The 22,983-nt window shown below is 40.3% G+C and overlaps 1 protein-coding gene across 1 annotated transcript in view; it reads right to left on the reverse strand.

Annotated features, from left to right (window-relative positions):
• Nucleotides 1-22,983, reverse strand: part of GABRG3 (gamma-aminobutyric acid type A receptor subunit gamma3) — an 823,115-nt gene that overhangs the window by 739,350 nt on the left and 60,782 nt on the right. The window contains exon 3 of the mRNA XM_040257137.1: nucleotides 10,543-10,610. Within this exon, the coding sequence (XP_040113071.1) occupies nucleotides 10,543-10,610 (68 nt within the window). The remainder of the gene's footprint in view (nucleotides 1-10,542; nucleotides 10,611-22,983) is intronic.

The following is a 22,983-nucleotide window of genomic DNA, read 5'->3' on the forward strand; positions in this document are numbered from 1 at the left end:
ATTTAACAGACACTCATCAGGGCCTTTCAACTGAGTCCCAAGGGGCCAAAAAGAGCTGTAGGTGTTGGCCTTCAAGGGCTCACAGTAAAACGGGAACCTGCTACAGACTGGGGTTCACAAGATCACTGGTTTAAAAAGCCTTTACTAGTTTTTAAAGGCTTTAAATACCATCTTCCTTCTCATTCTTGAAAACTTTTTTTAAGTTTCAGAAATCCTTCCCACTTATACTGTGTGGCTCTCTCAACATATTCTATTGGTTTCTTTAATAAAGTGTATATTTTAGATACACACTATTATTTCTACTGCTGTTGCACTGGAAAAGGGCTTTACATCTAGTGATGAACCAAATCTCAAAATCACACACTTTATAAATATATACAAATTTGGGGTTAGCCAAAAAGTTTGCTTGGTTTTCCCATAAGATGGCTCTATAGTGCTTAGTTGTGTTTAACTTCATTTGAAACAATTTTGTTAGACTATCGTGACAGCTGTCATATCAGCATACACTTAAAAAACTTATCAAAATTAGTGAATTTTTATGTAGCCATTTTAATACTGAACAGGGAAGAAAAAAGAAACGTTTTTGGTATATTATGCTTTATTATTTCAAGAAAGGGAAAAATGCAACTGAAATGCAAAAAATAGATTTGTGCAGTGTATAGAAAAGGTACTGTTGACTGACTGACAGAAGTGGTTTGCAAAGTTTCATGCTGGAGATTTCTTGTTGGACAATGCTCCACACACTGGTAGACCCACTGAAGTTGACAGCAATCAAATCTAGATATTAATTGAGAACAGTTACCATTATACCATGCAGCAGATAGCTGACACAACTCAGAATATCCAAATCAACTGTTGAAATTCATTTGTACCTGCTTGAGTCTATGGAGAAGGCAATGGCACCCCACTCCAGTACTCTCGCCTGGAAAATCCTATGAACGAAGGCGCCTGGTGGGCTGCAGTCCATGGGGTCGCTAAGAGTCGGATACGACTGAGCGACTTCCCTTTCACTTTTCACTTTCATGCATTGGAGAAGGAAATGGCAACCCACTCCAGTGTTCTTTCCTGGAGAATCCCGGGGATGGGGGAGCCTGGTGGGCTGCCATCTATGGAGTCACACAGAGTCGGACACGACTGAAGTGACTTAGCAGTAGCAGTAGCAGAGTCTATAATTGCTTTGATGTTTGGGTTCCACATATGTTAAGTGAAAAAATCTTGATTGTATTTCTGCCTGCAACTCTCTACTTAAGTGTAAGAAAAATGTTCTGTTTTAAAACAATTGTGACAGGCAATGAAAAGAGGATACTGTACAATAATGTGGAGTGGAAGACTGGGGCAAGCGAAATGAACTACCACCAACTACACCAAAGGCCAGTCATCATCCAAAGAAGGTATATGGTAAGACTGGAAGAGAGTCCTCTGTTATGAGTGCCTTCTGGAAAATCAAATGGTTCATTCCAACAAGTACTGCACGCAAGTAGACCAACTTTAAGCAGCACTTGATGAAAAACGTCCAGAATTAGTCAATAGAAAACACAGACGTTCACAGGAATAATGCAAGACCGCATGTTTCTCTGATGACCAGGCAACAACTATTTCGGCTTGGCTGGGAAGTTCTGATTCACCCACCTTATTCACCAGACATCACACCTTCAGGTTTTCACTTATTTCAGTCTTTACAAATTATCTTAATGAAAAAATTTCCAATCCCCTGGAAGACTGTAAAAGGTACGTGGAACAGTTCTTTACTCAAGAAGATTAAAAGTTTTGAGAAGATGGAATCATGAAGTTGCCTGAAAATGGCAGAAGGTAGTGGAACAAAACAGGGAATATGTTGTTTAATGAAATTCTTCATGAAAATGAAAATTTTCTTAGGGCTTAACTCATGGCTCCAAATTATTTCCTTTCCAACTACTAGAAATCAAACCTTATTCCACCTAAAGAAAATTTTAAATCAAAGGTGTGTGGCTATGATGGGAAAGCTTGTTCTAGACCAATACTCTCACAAAGCAAAAACAGAAAAGCTGGATAAAATACACATTTATAAACTGATTTGAAGAGGTTCAACACCAAGACAACAGGGGCAGCAGGGCCAGCACTTAGCCCGTCTCCCTAGAACTTGCCTCCTATCGGCAGCAGGAGCCGGTGAAGTGGCGGTGAGAACTGCGGGACCTGGCAGAGCTGGGCCAGAAGCTGAGTCTGGGGCAGCCAAGCAGCCCGACCAGGAGGGGCAAGCCTTCAGAGAGGGAGGATGGCAAAGAAATGGGCCCAATGGCCTGGGGTTTCCCTCAACATGCTCACAGACTAAGCTGCACGGTAAGAGATGATAAAGCAGTTATAAAATGGCTTAAAAAGAAGAGCAGAATTTCCAGCCATTTTATGCTGTCTGTTCCGTTCCGTTCCATTCAGTCGCTCAGTCGTGTCCAACTCTTTGTGACCCCATGAATCACAGCACGCCAGGTATCCCTGTCCATCAGCATCTCCCGGAGTTCACTCAGACTCACGTCCATCGAGTCAGTGATGCCATCCAGCCATCTCATCCTCGGCTGTCCCCTTCTCCTCCTGACCCCAATCCCTCCCAGCATCAGAGTCTTTTCCCATGAGTCAACTCTTCGCATGAGGTGGCCAAAGTACTGGAGCTTCAGCTTTAGCATCATTCCCTCCAAAGAAATCCCAGGGTTGATCTCCTTCAGAACTGACTGGTTGGATCTCCTTGCAGTCCAAGACACTCTCAAGAGTCTTCTCCAACACCACAGCTGAAAAGCATCAGTTCTTCAGAAATATAAAAATCAGAATTTTGGAGCACTTTGGAGCTGCCTTGGGAGGCAACCCAAGCCGTCAGTTGGGACTCCTGCAGAGCTATCCCCAAGACTGGGGGCAGGGTAGACTGGAACCAGAGCCCAGCTGAGCCTCAGCTGGACAGCAAAATAGCCCCCACAACAGTAGTGACCTCCAGACACAGAGGGAATGCTGACTGAAGTCTCTACAACTTTTGTACATAATCAAGGAGAAACAAAAACACAGGGAAAAGCAACCAAAGAGACAACAGAAATGGCACCACAAATGGTCAGATACTGCAGCCATCAGCTGTGAATTTTATGATTAGCCTGTCCCAGAAAAAGACTGTAAGATGGAGAAATTCACCAGAGACCACACACGTACAAGAAACCGTCAAACTAAAATTTTAGAAACGAAAAATACTTTGATGGTCAATTTTATGTGTCAACCTGACTGTGTCATGGGATACCCAGATATTTAACTAAACATTATTCTTAGGTGAATCTGTGAAAGTGTTTTCAGATGAAATATTAACATCTGAATTGGTGGACTCAGTAAAACACGTTGCCTTTCCCTTGAGGGATTATAATATGGTGTGATATGATAATATATGTGTGCATATATATATATATATATGTATGTATGTATATATCCTATTGATTTTATTTCTCTGTAGAACCCTAACTAATATAATTACATAAGTACTCAGTATCTCAGTAATAATATAAAAAATACTGCTAAAAGCATTAACAGAGGATGAATCTTAAATCCACTATGCTGAATGAAAGGAACCAGTTTCAAAGGAACCAACATCACTAATTATGTGATTCCATTTACATAGAATTCTCAAAAACAAAACTGAAGTGTTAGAAAACAAATCAGTGGTTGCCAAGTATTTGGGTGAGGGTCAGTTGTGACTGTTAACAGAAAGTGTGAGGGAGCTTTTGGGGTAGTTGAAATGTTCTCTATCTTGACTATTGTAGGTATATAAATGTATACATATTTTAAAAGTCATAAAACTATATACTGAAAAAATTAAATCACTCTATATTAATTTATAAAGTAAAATTTTAAGACATAAAAAAATCAATAGATGGCTTGAACAGATAAGGGATACATGAGGAGTGACTTACGAAGCTGCAAGGAAGATTGATCTCTTCTGGTTCTTCTGGATCCTTTTGATCTCTGGTCAAATTAGAACCAGAGATAAAATTGCTAACATCCATTGGATCATTGAAAAAGCAAGTGAGTTCCAGAAAAATATCTACTTCTGCTTTACTGACTACACCAAAGCCTTTGACTGTGTGGATCACAATCAACTGTGGAAAATTCTTCAAGAGATGGGAATACCAGACCACCCTACCTGCCTCCTGAGAAATCTGCATGCAGGTCAAGAAGCAACAGTTAGAACTGGACATGAAACAACAGACTGGTTCCAAATTGGGAAAGGAGTATGACAAGGCTCTTTATTGTCACCCTGTTTATTTAACTTACATGCAGGGTACATCATGAGAAACGCTGGGCTGGAAGAAGCACAAGCTGGAATCAAGATTGCCGGGAGAAATATCAATAACCTCAGATATGCAGATGACACCACCTTTATAGCAGGAAGCAAGAAGAACTAAATAGCCTCTTGATGAAAGTGAAAGAGGAGAGTGAAAAAGTTGGCTTAAAACTCAACATTCAAAAAACTAAGATCATGGCATCTGGTCCCATCACTCCATGGCAAATAGATGGGGAAATAATGGAAACAGAGACTTTATTTTGGGGGGCTCCAAAATCACTGCAGATGGTGACTGCAGCCATGAAATTAAAAGACACTTGCTCCTTGTAAGAAGAGCTATGACCAACCTAGACAGCATATTAAAAAGCAGAGACATTACTTTGTCAACAAAGGTCCATCACGTCAAAGCTATGGCTTTTCCAATATTCGTGTACAGATGTGAAATTTGGACTACAAAGAAAGCTGAGCACCAAAGAACTGAAGCTTTTGAACTGTGGTGTTGGAAAAGACTCTTGAGAGTCCCTTGGACAGCAAGGAGATCCAACCAGTCCATCCTAAAGGAGATCATTCCTGCGTGTTCATTGGAAGGACTGATGTTGAAGCTGAAACTCCAATACTTTGGCCACCTGATGTGAAGAACGGACTCATTTGAAAAGACCCTGATGCTGGGAAAGACTGAGGGCAGGAGGAGGAGAAGGGGAGACAGAGGATGAGACGGTTGGATGGCATCATGGACTCAATTAACATGAGTCTGAGTAAGCTCCAGGAGTTGGTGATGGATAGGGAAGGCTGGCGTGCTGCAGTTCATGGGGTTACAAAGAGTTGGACATGACTGAGAGATTGAAGTGAACTGAAGGTAGATTGAAAGGTGTCCACTGATTGAAACATGGATATCAAAGGGATGGAAATAAAACCATAAGCATAAGGGTAAAATGGGACTTGGGAGAAATCCTTAATAGTCACAGGACTGGAGCCCTAGAACATGAAAAGAGAGAAATAGAAGGTTACTGAAGCAATATTTAAAGAAATGGAGGGTAGTGATGAACAGTGGATTTTCAGGCCAGTGAAAATACTGTACACTACTGTACTCAGTTATGGTGAGTACATTATACATGTCATCATACATTTGTGAAAATCCACAGAAGGAACACCACCAAAAGTGAACCCTCATGTAAACTACGAGCTTCACCTAATAATGTGTCAGTATCCATTCATCACTCATAACAAAATGCACCACAATAATGGCAAGATGTTAATAATATGAGGAACATGTGTATGTGTGTGCATGTTGCGAATTCTCTGTGATTCCCACTCGGTTTTTGTCAATTTAAAATTCAGTTCAGTTCAGTTCAGTTTAGTTCAGTAGCTTAGCCATGTCCAATTCTTTGCGACCCCATGAACTGCAGCACGCCAGGCCTCCCTGTCCATCACCAACTCCCGGAGTCCACCCAAACCCATGTCCATCGAGTTGGTGATGCCACGCAACCATCTCATTTAAAATTATGCTACATGAAATAAGTCAGAGTAAGACAAATACTCTATGATCATACTTATATGTAGAATCTTATAAACCAGAAATCATAAGAACAGAGCAGATCCATTGTTTCCAGGGATGGCAGAGGGTACTTGTGGGTAAATGTTGGTCGAAGTGTACAAATTTCCAGTATTAAGTAAGTCCCAGGGATAGAATATATAGCACAGTGACTACAGTTAACGATATGGTTATTATACACTTGATAGTTTCTAAATGAGTAGATCTTAAAATTTTTATCACCCACACCAAAAAAAAAACGATCATGTGTGGCAATGAAAGTATGAACTAATGTTACTGTTTCAATTATTCTGCAATACATATATATATACAATCACCTTAAACTTACGTAATGTTATACATCGACTATATCTCAATGAGCTGGGAAAAATTTTAAACTGCTCTAAAAACAAAGTCTATTAGTATTTTTAATAACAGGAAAATTATCCCAACATCAGACTCGCCCTCGAGCCCTTTCCATCTCAAGTTTCAAGCCCGAGCTGTAGCTCTACAGGTGTTGCTGCTGCATGTTCTGATGACCACAGACACAGCGGGCTGGAGTCAGAAACACTGCTCCAGGGTCTCCATCCGATCAGCTCCATCCAGCTCCTCCTCACAAATAAGTGCGAAAGGCAGTATCTTCTCTACCGTGAACTCACAGAAGATCATACAAGACAGGCTGATAGCACGGAGGAGGCATCAAAACATCAATTTTCTTTGTTCCATTCCAGTAAGGTCTTTTATGGTAAATATTCTCAAAAATAAACTCTGAAGCTCCCTTATATGCAGCTTCCATACAAGGCTTGAAACAAATCATGGGTAATTCTATGAGGAACTGTGCACATTTAGATATGTTAAAATTGCCACAATGACAAGGACAGAGGATGTGATTGAAGCTTACAGAAAAATAGAACAAAGTTCTCTTCAACCCATCTGAATCATTTCTACTCTCTCTATAACTAGGAAAAGCATAAACAAGTCCAGGAGAGACAAGACCATGGAAAACACTCTGTTAAGGAAGTGACTGAATGCAACTTCATTTTATTTAGCAGGAAGGAGAATGTCTGAGACTGAAACTTCAGTATGAATAATATCAATAAAAGAAGCAGAAAAGCAGGAAGGAAAAGAGGAAGAAGAGGAAGACATCATTTTCTCTCTTTCCTTGTTAAATGAATAGTTAGAGGAAGTCATAAATTTATCAGGCTTTAGCTATGGTCAAAACTGCAATAAAAATTTACATCATTAAATCCTGTACACATCTCTAAATTGTGCCTTTCTCCCACAATGTGTTTTTTAATTTGTTTTGTTCTCTCTCGTATTCTTTTTTATATTATTATTGCTGACTCCCCAATTCCCACTTCAACAGTCAATTCTCTACTTTTAAATTGCTTTTCTTTTTCATGAGGTCCACATTAAAGCACTTTACAATACTTTTTGAAAGTGTATCATTTGCTTTCATGGATACAGTGGGTAAATGTGATGTACCTGGCAATGTGAGAAGAAGCCCTTTATCATTCTGACTTCTAAGCAAACATCTAGGAACACAAAGGCTGGAAGTACTCATCCTTCAGGAAGCAGACGCAGAGAGAATGTTTAGGGCAGTGGAACTACTCTGCATGATACTGTGATGGTTGAAACATGTTGTTACAGATTGGTCCAAACTCACAGATGTACAACATCAGGAGGGACTCCTAATGCAAACCGTGGGCTCTGGGTGATGATGACGTGTCAGCATGGGTTTACTGATTGTAACAAATGTTTTCACAGTTGGGGAGGCCGTGCAAGAGTGGAGGCAGGGAGGAATATAGGGAATCTCTGCACCTTCTTCTCAACTTCGATGTGAACCTAAAAATGTTTTTTCACAACTAAAAATTTAAATCTAAAAAAAAGGAAGCCCTTGCCTCCTGAGGCCTCTGAAACCTCCCTCAGGGGGGGTTTGCACATTCCCTCCTTCAGGAAAGTGAATCTGTCTTTGCTCTGACCCCCTGGGCATCAGGATGGCTTGTTCACGAATCTGGATTTGAGCTAATCTCTCGTGAAGTCAGACCTGCACTTACTCAGACGGGAGTGTCCACACGGTCCCCAGTGCAGGGTCTGTCCAGGGCAGAGCTGAGGGAAAGCCAAACTCTCAGCATGCATGGCCTCCGAGTCCCAGTCCCCACAGTTCCCCAGCCCACGCACCCCATGGCTTCAGCCGGTCCCCAGTCACACCACGTGGCTGCCGTCCTGCTTTTTCCTGCCGACTTCCCACTTGTCCCACCTGTCCGAGCCCCGCCTAGCAGCCTCACCTCAGGCTGAAAAGACCTCATCAGAGAAATCTATCCTAACTGCAATGGGCCTTCCAAGGGAGTGCTGGCCGTTAGCAGAGCCCTTATCACCCTGTGGGGACTGTCACTTATTTGTAGCCTCCTCTGCAGCCTATGATTTTCACACAGAAAAGTCTATCAATTTCATCAGCAAAGACTGATTCTGGGCACAAAGTAGATCTCAAGGTCACAGGAGTTCATGAACATCCCTAGATATGCAAATACAAGCAACTGTTCCTAAAACAGTTTTATGACTATGTATCTTTGGAGGCACTTCTGTTTTCGTGTTACATATAAAGCAGTGTCTGAATAAAGCATTATGGAACTAATACAAGTAAATAAAATTCCGGAACAGGAAACACTGAGAAACTGACTACTGAATCAGGGAAAGGAACAGTTTACAGTCGTAATTTGCCTTTCACGATCTGCAGCCAACAGACTGTGTAGGGCGAATCTTCTTTTATTCATGTCCCCTCTTTGCTAGTGGTCCATCTCCACTGTGTGGATGACATAGGGGGTTTTTTTAAAGTGAGTGACCCATAAATAGAATTTCAGCCCCACATGGAACCTTTCTATCATCAGAGAAAACATGAGCACTTTTAATACCGGGCTATGAAAAGAAACAATTTTGCTATTACTTTTGGAAGGATTATTTCCATCCACAGAACTCTGCAATGAAAGGAAGACTTCTTAAGCTGGCATTGTGCAATCCCCCTTCAGCCTCATGTGTCCCCTGAATCCAGGAGCCACTGTGCAGCAGGGAAGCACAAGGACGAGCCCAGTGTTAGGTCACTGGCCTGCAAGCAAGGGCCTGCTCCTAGAATCTGCACACTCTGGTCAGGGAGGCCCACTCTGGCCTACGGTACCTATGAGGGGACCTTGACACTAGTGGATTCCAACATTTCAGCCCCTTCCTAAGAGCCAAGCACTCTGTACAGGAAAGGACGTCTACACTGGAAACAGTTACTTCTGGAGACTTTTTGCTTAATAAGTAGGTGAAAATATACTAAAATTTTATTCAGGAAAATCACACACGTACCTGACCCCATATTTTCTTTTTCCTGTTTAAAAAAACAGGCAGTAGTGTATTTACCCCCAGGAAAACAGAAGTATAAGCTGAGTATTCTCAGATTCTTTCCTGAGAAACACTGAAAGGCAGGTCTTTTGGACCTTGAAAAAAATGAACTAAAATTTAAAAAAATGTCATTTATATTCATCCCTAGTTTTAACGAGGCCAGACACAGCCAGTGACTACACCACTGCACATAACATCACCTGGAAATCTACATACAGTAAACAACGCATGGACAAGATGGGGAGGAACAGTACGGTTCTAGTACAAAAATGGAAACCCATATCAATGGAATAGGATAGAAAACCCTAAAATAACACCATGCACTAACGGTCAATTAACCTATGACAAAGGAGGCAAGCCTACACAATGGTGAAAAGACAGTCTCTTCAACAAATGGTGCTGGGAAAACTGGACAGCCACATGTAAAAAAAAAAAGAAAATAGATCATTCTTTAATTCCATACACAAAAATAAGCTCCAATGCATTAAAGACCCAAATGTGAGACTGGACTCCATACAACTGTTAGAGGAGACCATAGGCAGAACACTCTGTGACATAAATCACAGCAACATATTTTTTTGATCCATCTCCCAGGATAATGGAAATACAAACAAAAATTTTAAATGGGATCTACTTAAACTCAAAAGATTTGCACAGCAAAGGAAACAATAAACAAAACCAAAAGACAACCCACAAATTGGGAGAAAATATTTGCGAATGATGTTACTAATAAGGGATCCGTTTCCAAAATTTACAAACAGCTCACGACACTTAACAGCATCAAAACAAACAACCCACTCAAAAAATGGGCAGAAGATCTAAATAGACATTTCTCCAGAGAAGACATACAGATGGCCAACAGGCACATGAAAAGATGTTCAACATCACTAATTATTAGAGAAATGCAAATCAAAACCACAATGAGGTATGACCTCATACCAGCCAGAATGGCCATCATCAAAAAAATCCACAAACAGTAAGTGCTGGAGAGGGTATGCAGAGAAGAGACTCCTCCTCCACTGTTGATGAGAATGTAAACTGGTACAGCCACTATGGAGAACAGTATCGAGGTTCCTTAAAAAACTAAACATAGAGCTATCATAAGACCCTGCAGTTCCATTCCTGGGCATATATCCAGAGAAAAACATGAGATGAGATACTTCTTAATCACCATCTCTATTCCTTGAGTTTTACCACTTTCAGTGTTTAAACTTTCAATAAATGCTACATATTTAAGAAGCCAATTGTGAGCTTAAACTTGCATGATAAATCTTGAACAGAAATCCACAATAAGAACGTAAGCAAGAACTGATACAAAGACCATCAGATCAGAAAAGAAGCTTCTTACCATGTTTATTGACGACACAGGACCAATGCTGTTAACATAGATGTCAACATCAATTACAGTGGGTTTTACTGTGGAGAAAACACATGTATGTTAGTTAATACAATGTGCCAGAAAGTGCTCCTCAACTTCCTCTAAGTCACACACTGACAGCTCAACAGCATACAGAAAAGTGGTGGATTTTTCTTTGGGACCTGCATGGCAGTTACAATTCTTAAATGATGAAGGATTCTTACAGTTAGTAAATTTAATTGTAAAAAAAAACAGGATATTTATACACTGCAAGTTGCCAGTGATAGATGACTGTGATACTCTAAAAGTCTTTGTTTAGCTGATTATATGACAGAGAAAACATAAAAAGGTTAAATATAAGACATCACATAAGAAATATCAAAGTTATGCTATGAAATCAAACCTAAGTAATGAGTAATATTGGAGCAGGAAATGGGAACTGACTCCAATATTCTTGCCTGGAGAATTCCATGGACAGAGAAGCCTGGTGGGCTACAGTCCATGGAGTCACAAAAAGTCAGACATGACTGAGCGACTAACACATACCCACACAATGAGTAATATCAGGGACAATTCAAGTTATTTATCCATTACTTTGGTGCAACTCAAAGCAAAGATCTGGAGAATACATATACCAAAGGAGATTAAGAAATATCCATTGTTACCATTATTACGTAAAGACACACATGCATATCACAGATTTCAAATTCTGCAACTCAGAAAAGAATAACACTTCAGTCAGTTAAGGACTGACTTCCAACTATGAGGGAGTAAAATTCATACAACAAAAAACTGTAATATCTAACTGTGCATCATAGGTAAAATTAGCTCATTTAACCTTAAAGAAAATCAGTCCCCCTCTCCTTGGCAGAAATGGAACTTGAAAGACCGATAATGAGATTCCCAAAACAAACTCCAAGTCAGGGGTCTGTGCCACTGGAAAGGAGGTGGCTTCCTTTCCCCAGCACTCAGCAACTGATTGGTACAGGGGAGAAGAACACCAATTTCAGAGTATTTCTGCCCTGTTGCTGCTGCTACTAAGTCGCTTCAGTTGGGTCTGACTCTGTGCGACCCCAGAGACGGCAGCCCACCAGGCTCCGCCATCCCTGGGATTCTCCAGGCAAGACAATGGAGTGGGTTGCCATTTCCTTCTCCAATGCACGAAAGTGAAAAGTGAAAGCAAAGTCACTCAGTCATGTCTGACTCTTCACAACCCCATGGACTGCAGCCTACCAGGCTCCTCCGTCCATGGGATTTTCCAGGCAAGAGTACTGGAGTGGGTTGCCATTGCTTTCTCCATTTCTGACCTGGAGGAACATAAATAAGACTCCTGAACCTCTGCATATAAACAAGGTATTTCTATGGAAACAAGAATGTTTGTATCAGCAATTACTACAACAAGCTTCCTCCAGTTTTGCTAAATAAGTAATCATTGATGAGTGGCACCTGTAAGCTCAAGTCTGTTGTTCAATTACATACCCAGCAGTCTGCAGCCATGCTGTCCAGATCTTCACAAAAATAAAAATGATGATAATGAGCTGGAGTCAACTATTCTATCTGTCAGCACAACCTAGTCATGTTAGCTTCAGAGCTGCTGGCATTTTGGAAAACACCCCAATATGATTCTATGAACTATGTACATAGTGTTTAAATTTTATTAAGGGACTATTCAGCATTTTAAACTGAGCTTTGCTAACTACTTTGAACAGCAAGTAGCATCTTTCTTCAACTTAATTGGATTCAGCAAATATTCTGTCTCCAAATGCTGCATAACCTTATTAATGTTATACAAAGGCTATGTTAAGTCAGTCAGTTGAGGACCTACTTTTTGCAAGAGATTTTTTCTGGTTGTTTCATGGTATTTACCAGACTTTAGGTGTCCAGAGCTTTTAATCTTATTAAATAAAAAGAATCTACAGATGTAAAGCCTTAACAACTTGAAGCGGGAAGTATCAAATAAGTATTAAGTGCAATAGTATAATAAAGGTTTTAAGAGAAGAGTTTGGAAAACACACACACACACACACACACACACAACCTGGGAGAGAAGCTGTTTTAAGCAACTTTCCTTTAAGCAGTGTCATGCTAAAGTAAAAAGAATCTTTAGGAAAGTGGCCCTGACAGTGGTACTCAGGAAACAGGGTGACCACAGGAGGCTCAAGATTTACAACTCAAGGACTAGAGATTAAGCCATAACAAATGATTTTCAACAGCACGTCAAGACCATTCAGTGGGGAAAAAGTATTTACAACAAATGGTGTTATGTAAACTGGATACCCACAAGCAAAAAAAAAAAGCTTAATGACATTGAATTTGGTAATGATTTCTTATATATGACACCAAAAGCACAGGCAATAAAAGAAAAAAAATAAACATCAAGATTAAAAAGTCCAGTTTATATATTTTTTTTGCATCAAAGGACACAATTAACATAGTGGATTGTTGTTGCTGTTGTTGTTTGGTTGCTAAGTCATGTCTGACTCTTCTGTGATCCATGGATTATAGTCTGCCAAGCTCCTTTAGTCATGAGATTTCCCAGTCAAGAATACTAGAGTGGTTTGCCATTTCCCTCTCCAGGAGACCTTCCCAACCCAGGGATCAAAACTGCATTTCCTGCATTAGCAGGCAGATTCTTTACCACTGAGCCACCAGGGAAGCCCAACACTGGATAGGCAATCCGTATAATGGGAGAAAACACCTGCAAGTCATGTATGTTGTAAGTTTGACATCCAAAAACTAAAAAGAACTCCCACAATTCAACAACAAATAAGCAAAAGAACCTGATTTAAAAAATGGGTAAAGGACTTAAGGCAAAAGAGACAAACAACGACCAATAGGCACATGAAAAGATACCTAACATTATTGGTCACTAGGGAAAGACAAATCAAAACAGCTTCACGTCCATTATGACGACTGCTATTTAAATTTAAAAAAAAAAGGCATAAATAAATGCTGGCAACAACGTGGAGAAAACGAAAACCTTGTGCACTGCCAGTGGGAATACAAAATAATCCAGGCACTATGGAAAACAGTATGGTGGCTCCTCAAAAATACTAAAAAGAGAACTACCCTGTGACCCAGCAATTCCACTTCTGGTTATATACCCAAAGGAATTAAAATCAGAGATTCAAACATATGAGTACATCTATGTTCACAGCAGCCAAAAAGTGGGATCAAGTCGTATGTCCACAGAGGGATAAACGGGTAAACCACACACAGCATATGCACGTAGACTATCACTTAGCCTTTCTGTGCTTGTTCACATGATGGTCCGTCAGGTACAGCTCAGGACAGGCTCAGGAAAACAAAGTTAATTCACTCCCAGGTCCTAGAGATGGGTGATACAGCATGCTTTGCAGGACTACAAGGGAAAGACATAAAAGTGGTCAGGAGGCAGAAGACAGAGCAAAGGAGGGGATGCTGAGGTCATGATCAGAACAGAGGTCTCAGGGGGAAAAGGCAGGATGAACAACTCAGATCACCTAGTTTGGCCAGCTTGAATAACTCCTGTGGGCTTGCAGCTATACATGTGGTCTCCAGTGCCCTGGTACCAGGTCTCGGGATAATTAGAACACCAGAGTATTGTCTCCTGTGATGTAAAAGCCATCACGTAGAGGAGCTATGACTCTGGATTGGACAGACTGTATGTTCAAAGACCTGCTCCAAGCTGGCCTCTTGCCATCACGAAGAACTGGCTAACCCTGGAAGAGGCAGTAGCTGCCCAATCAGGAAGCATTTTTAAGATATCAAAACATCATAATACACAGAAAGATTTAAATATATATGTATATGTATGTATATACAACACATTGACACATGTTACAACAGGGATGAAGCTTGGGCACATTACACTGAGCGAAATTAGACAACCACAAACAGACACACTGTGCTCCCACTTATATGAAGCACCTAGAGTAGTCAAACTCACAGAGATAGAAGGTAGAATGGTGGCTGCCAAGAGGCAGAAGGCAGACACAATGCAAAGTTAGTTCTTAAAGGCTACAGGTTCAGTTACACAAAATGAAGAGCTCTAGAGATGGACAGTGGTCATGGTTGCACAATAATCTGAATGTACTAAATACCATTGAGCTGCATACTTGAAAGTGGTTAAAATAGCAAATTTTATGTTATGTGAATTTTACCATAAATTTTTAAAAAGGATTAAGCTCTGGGTAGTTGGGAGAAGGATGAAGGGTTACACAGATGCAAGAAAGTCAGGAATGAGGGGAGAGGGATGGCAATTTTCTGAGTGAAAAAGAACAGATTTTATTGAAGAAGAGCATAAAATAGGACTGATGGAATTGAGTCCTCTGCATTTAGTTCAAAAAGGAATTCACTTTCAAGTTTTTATTTCATTTCTATATTGGAAATCCATTTGGAAATTCTATCAAGCAATTCTATTTGGAAATCACCATTTCCTAAAGATTCAGAATTTGTATATTTGAGAAGAATCACATTCATAAACTGTGCAATATAAATGAACACTGCAAAGCTGCCTAGGGTAAGTTTTACTAAGAGTCAACCACATTTGTTTCCTCAAAAGACTGACGGCACCCAAAGAGGAATTACACAGACTATACTTTCCACTTGCCTCTGCCACAATACCAATGCAAATTTTTGTTTGGTTGCTGTTCTTTGCCCCATCCTGAACCTTCTCATTCTAAAATTATCAATCATGAGCTGAGAAAATGACCCAGACACCAAGACAGGAAACGCCCTCTGTCACCGTGCCCCTTGTCACAGTGGCAGGACTGTCTGCAGACGAGTCCAGAGACACAAGACTGACCTCTTTCTCCAGACTGCCACTTAGAGCCTGGAGGCGAACAGACTCTTTGTCTTACTTATTGCAGAGACACACACACACACACACACACAAACTCATCATGCTAAAAAGTAAATAAATTATATTTTAATGAAAAATATTATTGACATTATATTTTAGTGAAAAAAATTCTTGATGTCAATCTCTTTGGGGCTAGGCAATCAAAACCACATATAACATAGTGTTGTTCAACTGCTAAGTTGTTTCCGATTCTTTGTGATACCACAGACTGCAGCATGCCAGACTCCCCAGTCCTTGCCTATCTTCTGGAGTTTGCTCAAATTCATGTCCGTCGAGTTGGTGATAATATCTAATCATCTCGTCCTCTGCCACTCCCTTCTCCTTTTGCCTTCAATCTTTCCCAGCATCAGGTTTTTGTCACTGAGTCAGCTCTTTGCATCAGGTGGCCAAAATACTGGAGCTTCAAATTCAGCATCAGTCTTTCCAGTAAATATTCAGGGTTGATATCTTTAGGATTGACTGGTTGGATCTCCTTGCTGTCCAAGGGACTTTCAAGAGTCTTCTTCAGCACCACATTCAAAAGCATCAATTCTTCAGTGCTCAACTCTCACATCAGTACATGACTAAAAGAAAAACCATAGCTAACAGAAAAAGAACTTTTGTCTGCAAAGTAATGCCTCTGCTGTCTAGGTTTGTTATAACTTTCCTTCCAAGGAGCAAGCGTCTTAATTTCATGGCTGCAGTCACAACCTTCAGTGACTTTGGAGCCCAAGAAAACAAAATCTGTCACTACTTCCAATTTTTCCATTTCTATTTGCCATGAAGCTATGAGACCATATGCTATGATATTTGTTTATTGAATGTTTAGTTTTAAGCCACCTTTTTCACTCTTCTCTTTCACCTTCATCAAGAGGCTCTTCAGTTCCTTTTCACTTTCTGCCATTAGAGTGGTATCATCTGCATATCTGAGATTACTGATATTTCCCCCAGAATCCTGATTCCAGCTTGTGCTTCATCCAACCCAGCATTTCACATGATGTACACTGCTGCTGCTGCTGCTGCTGCTGCTAAATCACTTCAGTCGTGTCTGACTCTGTGCAGCCCCACAGATGGCAGCCCATCAGGCTCCACCGTCCCTGGGATTCTCCAGGCAAGAACACTGGAGTGGGTTGCCATTTCCTTCTCTAATGCATGAAAATGAAAAGTGAAAGTGAAGTCGCTCAGCCATGTCCAACTCTTCGCAACCCCATGGACTGCAGACTGCCTATAAGTTAAATAAACAGGTTGATAATATACAGGCTTGTTGCACTCCTTTCCCAATCTGGAACCAGTCAGTTGTTCTATGTAAGGTTCCAACTGTTGCTTCTTAACCTTCATACAAGTTTCTCAGGAGACAGGTAAGGTGGTCTAGTATTCCCGTCTCTTTAAAAAAGTTTTCCACAGTTTGTTGTGATCCACACAGTCAAAGGCTTTTGCCTAGTCAATGAAGCAGACGTAGATGCTTTTGTGGAAGTCCCTTGTTTTCAATATGATTCAGAGAAAGTTTGCAATTTGATCTCTGGTTCCTCTGCCTTTTCTAAATCCAGTTTCAACAGTACATGAAGCCTACCTTGAAGGATTTTGAACATAATCTTACAAGCATGTAAAATGAGTACAATTGTCTGTTATTTTGAACATTCTTTGACCCTGCCTTTCTCTGGGATTGGAATGAAAACTGACCATTTCCAGTCCTGTGGCCACTGCAGAGTTTTCTAAATTTCCTGAGATATTGACATGATATGAGTCAGTGAACTAAAATGGACAGGAATGGATGAATTTAACTCAGATGACCATTATATCTACTACTGTGGGCAAGAATCCCTTAAAAGAAATACAGTAGCCATTATAGTTAACAAGAGTTCAAATGCATTACTTAGATGCAGTCTCAAAAACAACAGAATGATCTGTTTGTTTTCAAGGCAAACCATTCAACATCACAGTAATCCAAGTATATTCCCAAAGCACTGATGCCAAAGAAGATGAAGTTGAATGGTTCTATGAAAACTTTCTAGACTAACACTAAAAAAGATGTCCTTTTCATCACAGGGGACTGGAATGCAAAAGTAGGAAGTCAGGAGATACCTGGAGTAACAGGCAAGTTTGGCCCCAGAGTACACAATGAAACAGGGCAAAGGCTAACAGAATTTTTCCAAGAAAATGCACTGGTCATAGCAAACACCCTTCTCCAGCAACACAAGAGACAACTCTACACATGGACATTAACAGATGATCAATATCAAAATCAGTCTGAGTATATTCTTTGCAGGCAAAGATAGATGACTCTATACAGTCAGCAAAAAAACAAAACTGGAGCTGACTGTGGCTCAGATCATTAGCTTAAGCTCAGATCATCATACTAAGTCTTCTATCCCAAGATAATGAAATATCTTTCCATTTCCTTGATGCAGGTTTCATTAATGTTCTATAGCTCACCAACCCCTTCATGGATCACTGCCTCATCATGGAAAAGGAGCTTGCATAATTCAATGAAGCTATAAGCCATGCCATCCACGGCCATCTAAGATGAATGGGTCATAGTAGAGACTTCTACAAAACATGGGCCACAGGAGGGAGAGAGGCAAACCACCCCCATATGCTTGCCATGTGAAACTGGCTTTAGAAAAGGCAGAGGAGCCAGAGATCAAATTGTCAACATTCGTTGGATCATAGAGAAAGCAAGAAAATTCCAGAAAAACATCTACCTCTGCTTCATTGACTACATTAACGCCTTTGACTGTGTTCAGTTCAGTTTCAGTTTAGTCGCTCAGTCATGTCCGACTCTTTGTGACCCTGTGGACTACAGCAAACCAGGCTTCCCTGTCCATCGCCAACTCCTGGGGCTTACTCAAATTCAAGTTCATCAAGTCAGTGATGTCATCCAGCCATCTTATCCTCTGTCATCCCCTTCTACTTCTGCCTTCAATCTTTCCCAGCAACAGGGTCTTTTCCAATGAGTCAGTTCTTCACATCAGGGTGCCAAAGTATTGCAGTTTCAGCTTCAGCATCAGTCCTTCCAATGAATATTCAGGGACTGATCTGCTTTAGGATTGAATGGTTGGATCTCCTTGCAGTCTAAGAGACTCTCAAGAGTCTTCTCCAACACCACAGTTCAAAAGCATCAATTCTTCAGCACTCACCTTTCTTTATACTCCAGCTCTCACAACCATACATAACTACTAGAAAAACCACACCTTTGACTAGATGGACTGTTGTCAGTAAAGTAATGTCTCTGCTTTTTAATATACTGTCTATGTGTGTCATACTTTTCTTCCAAGGAGCAAGTGTCTTTTAATTTCATGGCTGCAGCCACCATCTGCAGTGATTTTGAAGCCCAAAAAAATAAAGTCTCTCACTGTTTCCATTGTTTCCCCATCTATTTGCCATGGAGTGATGGAACCAGATACCTTAGATTTTTGAATGTTGAGTTGTAAGCCAGATTTTTGACTCTCCTTTTTCACTTTTATCAAAAGGCTCTTCAGTTCCTCTTCACTTTATGCCATAAGGGTGTTGTCATCTGCATATCTGAAGTTATTGATATTTCTCCCGGCAAGCATGATTCCAGCTTGTGCTTCATCCAGCCTGGCATTCCCCATGATATACACTGCATATAGGTTAAATAAGCAGAGTGATAATATACAGCCTTGATGTACACTTTCCCCATTTGGAACCAGTCTATTGTTCCACGTCCAGTTCTAACTGTTGCTTCCTGACCTGTATATAGGTTTCTCAGGAGGCAGGTAAGGTGGTCTGGTATTCCCATGTCTTCGAGAATTTTCAACAGTTTATTTTGATCGACACAGTCAAAGGCTTTGGCACAATCAATAAAGTAGAAATAGATGTTTTTCTAGAACTCTCTTGCTTTTTTGATGATTCAGTGGAAGTTGGCAACTTGATCTGTGCTTCCTCTGTCTTTTGTAAGTCCAACCTGAACACCTGGAAGTTCATGGTTCACATACTGTTGAAGCCTGGCTTGGAGGATTTTGAGCATTACTTTGCTAGCATGTGAGATGAGTGCAATTGTGTGGTACTTTTAACAATCTTTGGCATTACCTTTGGGTTTAGAATGAAAACTGACCTTTTCCAGTCCTGTGGTTACTGCTGAGTTTTCCAAATTTGCTGGCATATTGAGTGCAGCACTTTCAAATCATCATTTTTAGGATTTGAAATAGCTTAACTGGAATTCCATCACCTCCACTAGCTTTGTTCATAGTGATGCTTCCTAAGGCCCACTTGACTTTGCATTCCAGGATGTCTGTCTCTAGGTGAATGATCACACCATCCTGGTTATCTAGGTCATGAAGATCTATTTTGTATAGTTCTTTGTGTATTCTTGCCACCTCTTCTTAACATCTTCTGCTTCTGTTAGGTCCATACCATTTCTGTCCTTTATTGTGCCCATCTATGCATTATATGTTCCCTTGGTATCTCTAATTTTCTTGAAGAGATCTCTAGTCTTTCCCATTCTAATTTTTTCCTCTATTTCTTTGCATTGATCACTGAGGAAGGCTTTCTTACCTCTCCTTGCTATTCTTAACTCTTGCTATTCCTAACTCTGCATTCAGATGGGTACATCTTTCCTTTTCTCACTTGTCTTTAGCTTTTCTTCTTTTCTGATGTTTGTAAGGCCTCCTGAGACAACCATTTTGCCTTTCTGTATTTCTTTTTCTTGAAGACAGTCTTGATCACTGCCTCCTGCACAATGTCATGAACCTCCATCCATAGTTCTTCAGGCACTCTGTCTATCATATCTAATCCCTTGAGTCTATTTGTCCCTTCCACTGTGTAATTGTAAAGGATTTTATTCAGGTCATAGCTGAATGGTCTAGTGGTTTTCTCTACTTTCTTCTATTTAAGTCTGAACTTGGTGATAAGGAGTTCATGATCTGAGCCACAGTCAGCTCCTGGTCTTGTTTTTGCTGACTGTATAGAGCTTCTCCATCTTTGGCTGAAAAAATATTATCAATCTGATTTCAGCATTTGAGTGTCGATCATAACAAACTGTGGGAAACTCTTAAAGAGATGGGAACACCAGATCATCTACCTGTCTCCTGAGAAAACTGTATGCGGGTCAAGAAGCAACAATTAGAATCTTGTATGGAACAACTCACAGGATCAGGATTGGGAAAGGAGTACAACAAGGCTGTTTGTTGTCACCCTGTTTATTTTACTTATATACTGAGCACATCATGAGAAATGCCGGGCTGGATGAGTTACAAGCTGGAATCTAGATTGGTGGGAGAAACATCAACAACCTCAGATATGTGGATGATACGATTCTAATGGCAGAAACCAAAGAGGAACTAAAGAGCCTCTTGATGAGGGTGAAGGAGAAGAGTGAAAAAGCCAGCTTATAACTAAATATTTAAAAAACTAAGATGATGGCATCCGGCCCCATCACTTCATGACAAGTAGAAGGGGAAAAGGTGGAAGCAGTGACAGTTTTCCTCTCCTCTTCTCAGGCTCTAAAATCACGTTGATGTTGACTGCAGGCATGAAATCAGAAGGCAATTGCTTCTTGGCAGGAAAGCTATGACAAACCTGGACAGTGTGTTAAAAATCAAAGACATCACTTTGTGGACAAAGGTCCATATAGTCAAGGCTATGGTCTTTCCAGAGGTCACATGGGGTTGTGAGAGCTGGACCATAAGGAAGGCAGACAGCCAAAGAATCAAAGCCTTCAAACTGTGGTGTTAGAGAAGACTCTTGAGAGTTTCTTGGACAGTAAAGAAATCGAACCAGTCAATTTTAGAGGAAATCAACCTTGAATACTCATTGGAATGACTAACACTGAAGCTGAAGCTCCGATATTTTGGTCATCTGATGCGAACAGCCAACTCATTGGAAAAGACCCTGGGAAAGACTGAGGGCAGAAGGAGAAGATGGCATCAGAGGATGAGATGGCTGGATGTTATCACTGATACAATGGACATGAACTTGGGCAAATGCCAAGAGATGGTGAGGGACAGGGAGGCCTGGCATGCGGCAGTCCATGGAGTTGACTGGGTGACTGCACAATGACAGTTCATCATATAAGTCTTTCATCTCCTTGGTTAGGTTTATACACAGGTATTTTATCTTTTTTGATGTCATTTTATTTTTTATTTTTTATTGGAGGATAACTGCTTTACAGTACTGTGCTAGTTTCTGCTGTACATCAACATGAATCAATCATGGGTATACATATGTCCTCTCCCTTCCACCTCCCACCACATCTCATTCCTCTAGGTCATCTCAGGCACCAGGTGTGAGCTCCCTGTATCAAACCTCAAGTTCCCACTGGCTGTTTATTTTCCATATGGTAATACATGTCTTTCAATGTTACTCTTTCAATACGTCCTTCCCTCTGCTTCCACCACTGGGTCCACAAGTCTGTTCTCTATGCCTGCATCTCCAATGCTATCCTGCAAATACATTCCTCAGTATCATCTTTCTAGACTCCCATACACATGTTAATATACAATATTTGTTTTTCCATTTCTGACTTATTTCACACTGTATAACAGGCTCTAGGTTCATCTACCTCATTAGAACTGATTCAAATGCATTCCTTTTTATAGCTGAGCAATATTCTATTGTATATATGTAACACAATTTTTTATCCATGCATCTGCTGAACATCTAAGTTGCTTCTGTGTCCTAGCTATTGTAAGTGATGCTGCAATGAACACTGAGGTACGTGTGTCTCTTTCAAGATGTGATCTATCCTGGAGAATGTTCCACGTGCACTCGAGGAAAAAGGCAAATCTACTATTTTTGGATGAAATATCCTGTAGATATTAATTAGGTCTAATTGGTCCAACAAATCATTTAAACCTTGTATTTCCTTATTAATGTTCTGTTTGGATGATCTGTCTATTATTTTGAGTGGGGAGTTAAAGTCTCCCACTGTGTTACCATGGATTTCCCCTTTGATATTTATATTTGTCTTATGTATTGAGATGTTCCTATGTTGGGTGCACTATATTTATAACTCTTGTATCTTCTTGGATTGATCTCTTGATCATTATGTAGTGTCCTTCCTTGTCTACTATAACGGTCTTTCTTTTAAAGTCTATTTTATCTGACATGAGAATAGTTACTCCTGCTTTCTCTTGATTTCAGCTTGCATAAAATAGCTTTTTCCAGCCTCTCATTTTCAGTCTGTATGTGACCTTAGGTCTGAGGTGGATCTCATGTAGACAGCATATACAAGGAGTACATCAGCCGATATATGTCTTTTGGCTGGAGCATTTAGTCCATTTACATATAAGGTAACTATTGATATGTATGATCCTATTACCATTAACTTTATTGTTCCAAGTTTGTTTTCATAGACCTTTTCTCTCTATTTTGTTTCCTGTCTAGAGAAGTTCCTTTAGCATTTGTTTTAAAGCTGGTTTGGTGGTACTGATGTCTCTTAACTTTTGCTTGTCAGTAAAGCTTTTGATTTCTCCTTTGAATCTGAATGAAATCCTTTCTGGATAGAATAATTTTGGTTGTTGGTTTGTTTTTTTTTTTTTCCTTTCATAACTTTAGGTATGTCCTGCCACTCCCTTTTGGCCTGAAGAATTTCTGTTGAAGTCTAAGCTATTAGACTTATGAGATCCCCTTGTATGAAACTTGCTGCTTTT

This window comes from Oryx dammah, unplaced genomic scaffold (assembly GCF_014754425.2).
Source record: "Oryx dammah isolate SB20612 unplaced genomic scaffold, SCBI_Odam_1.1 HiC_scaffold_16, whole genome shotgun sequence".
Lineage (NCBI taxonomy): Eukaryota > Metazoa > Chordata > Mammalia > Artiodactyla > Bovidae > Oryx > Oryx dammah.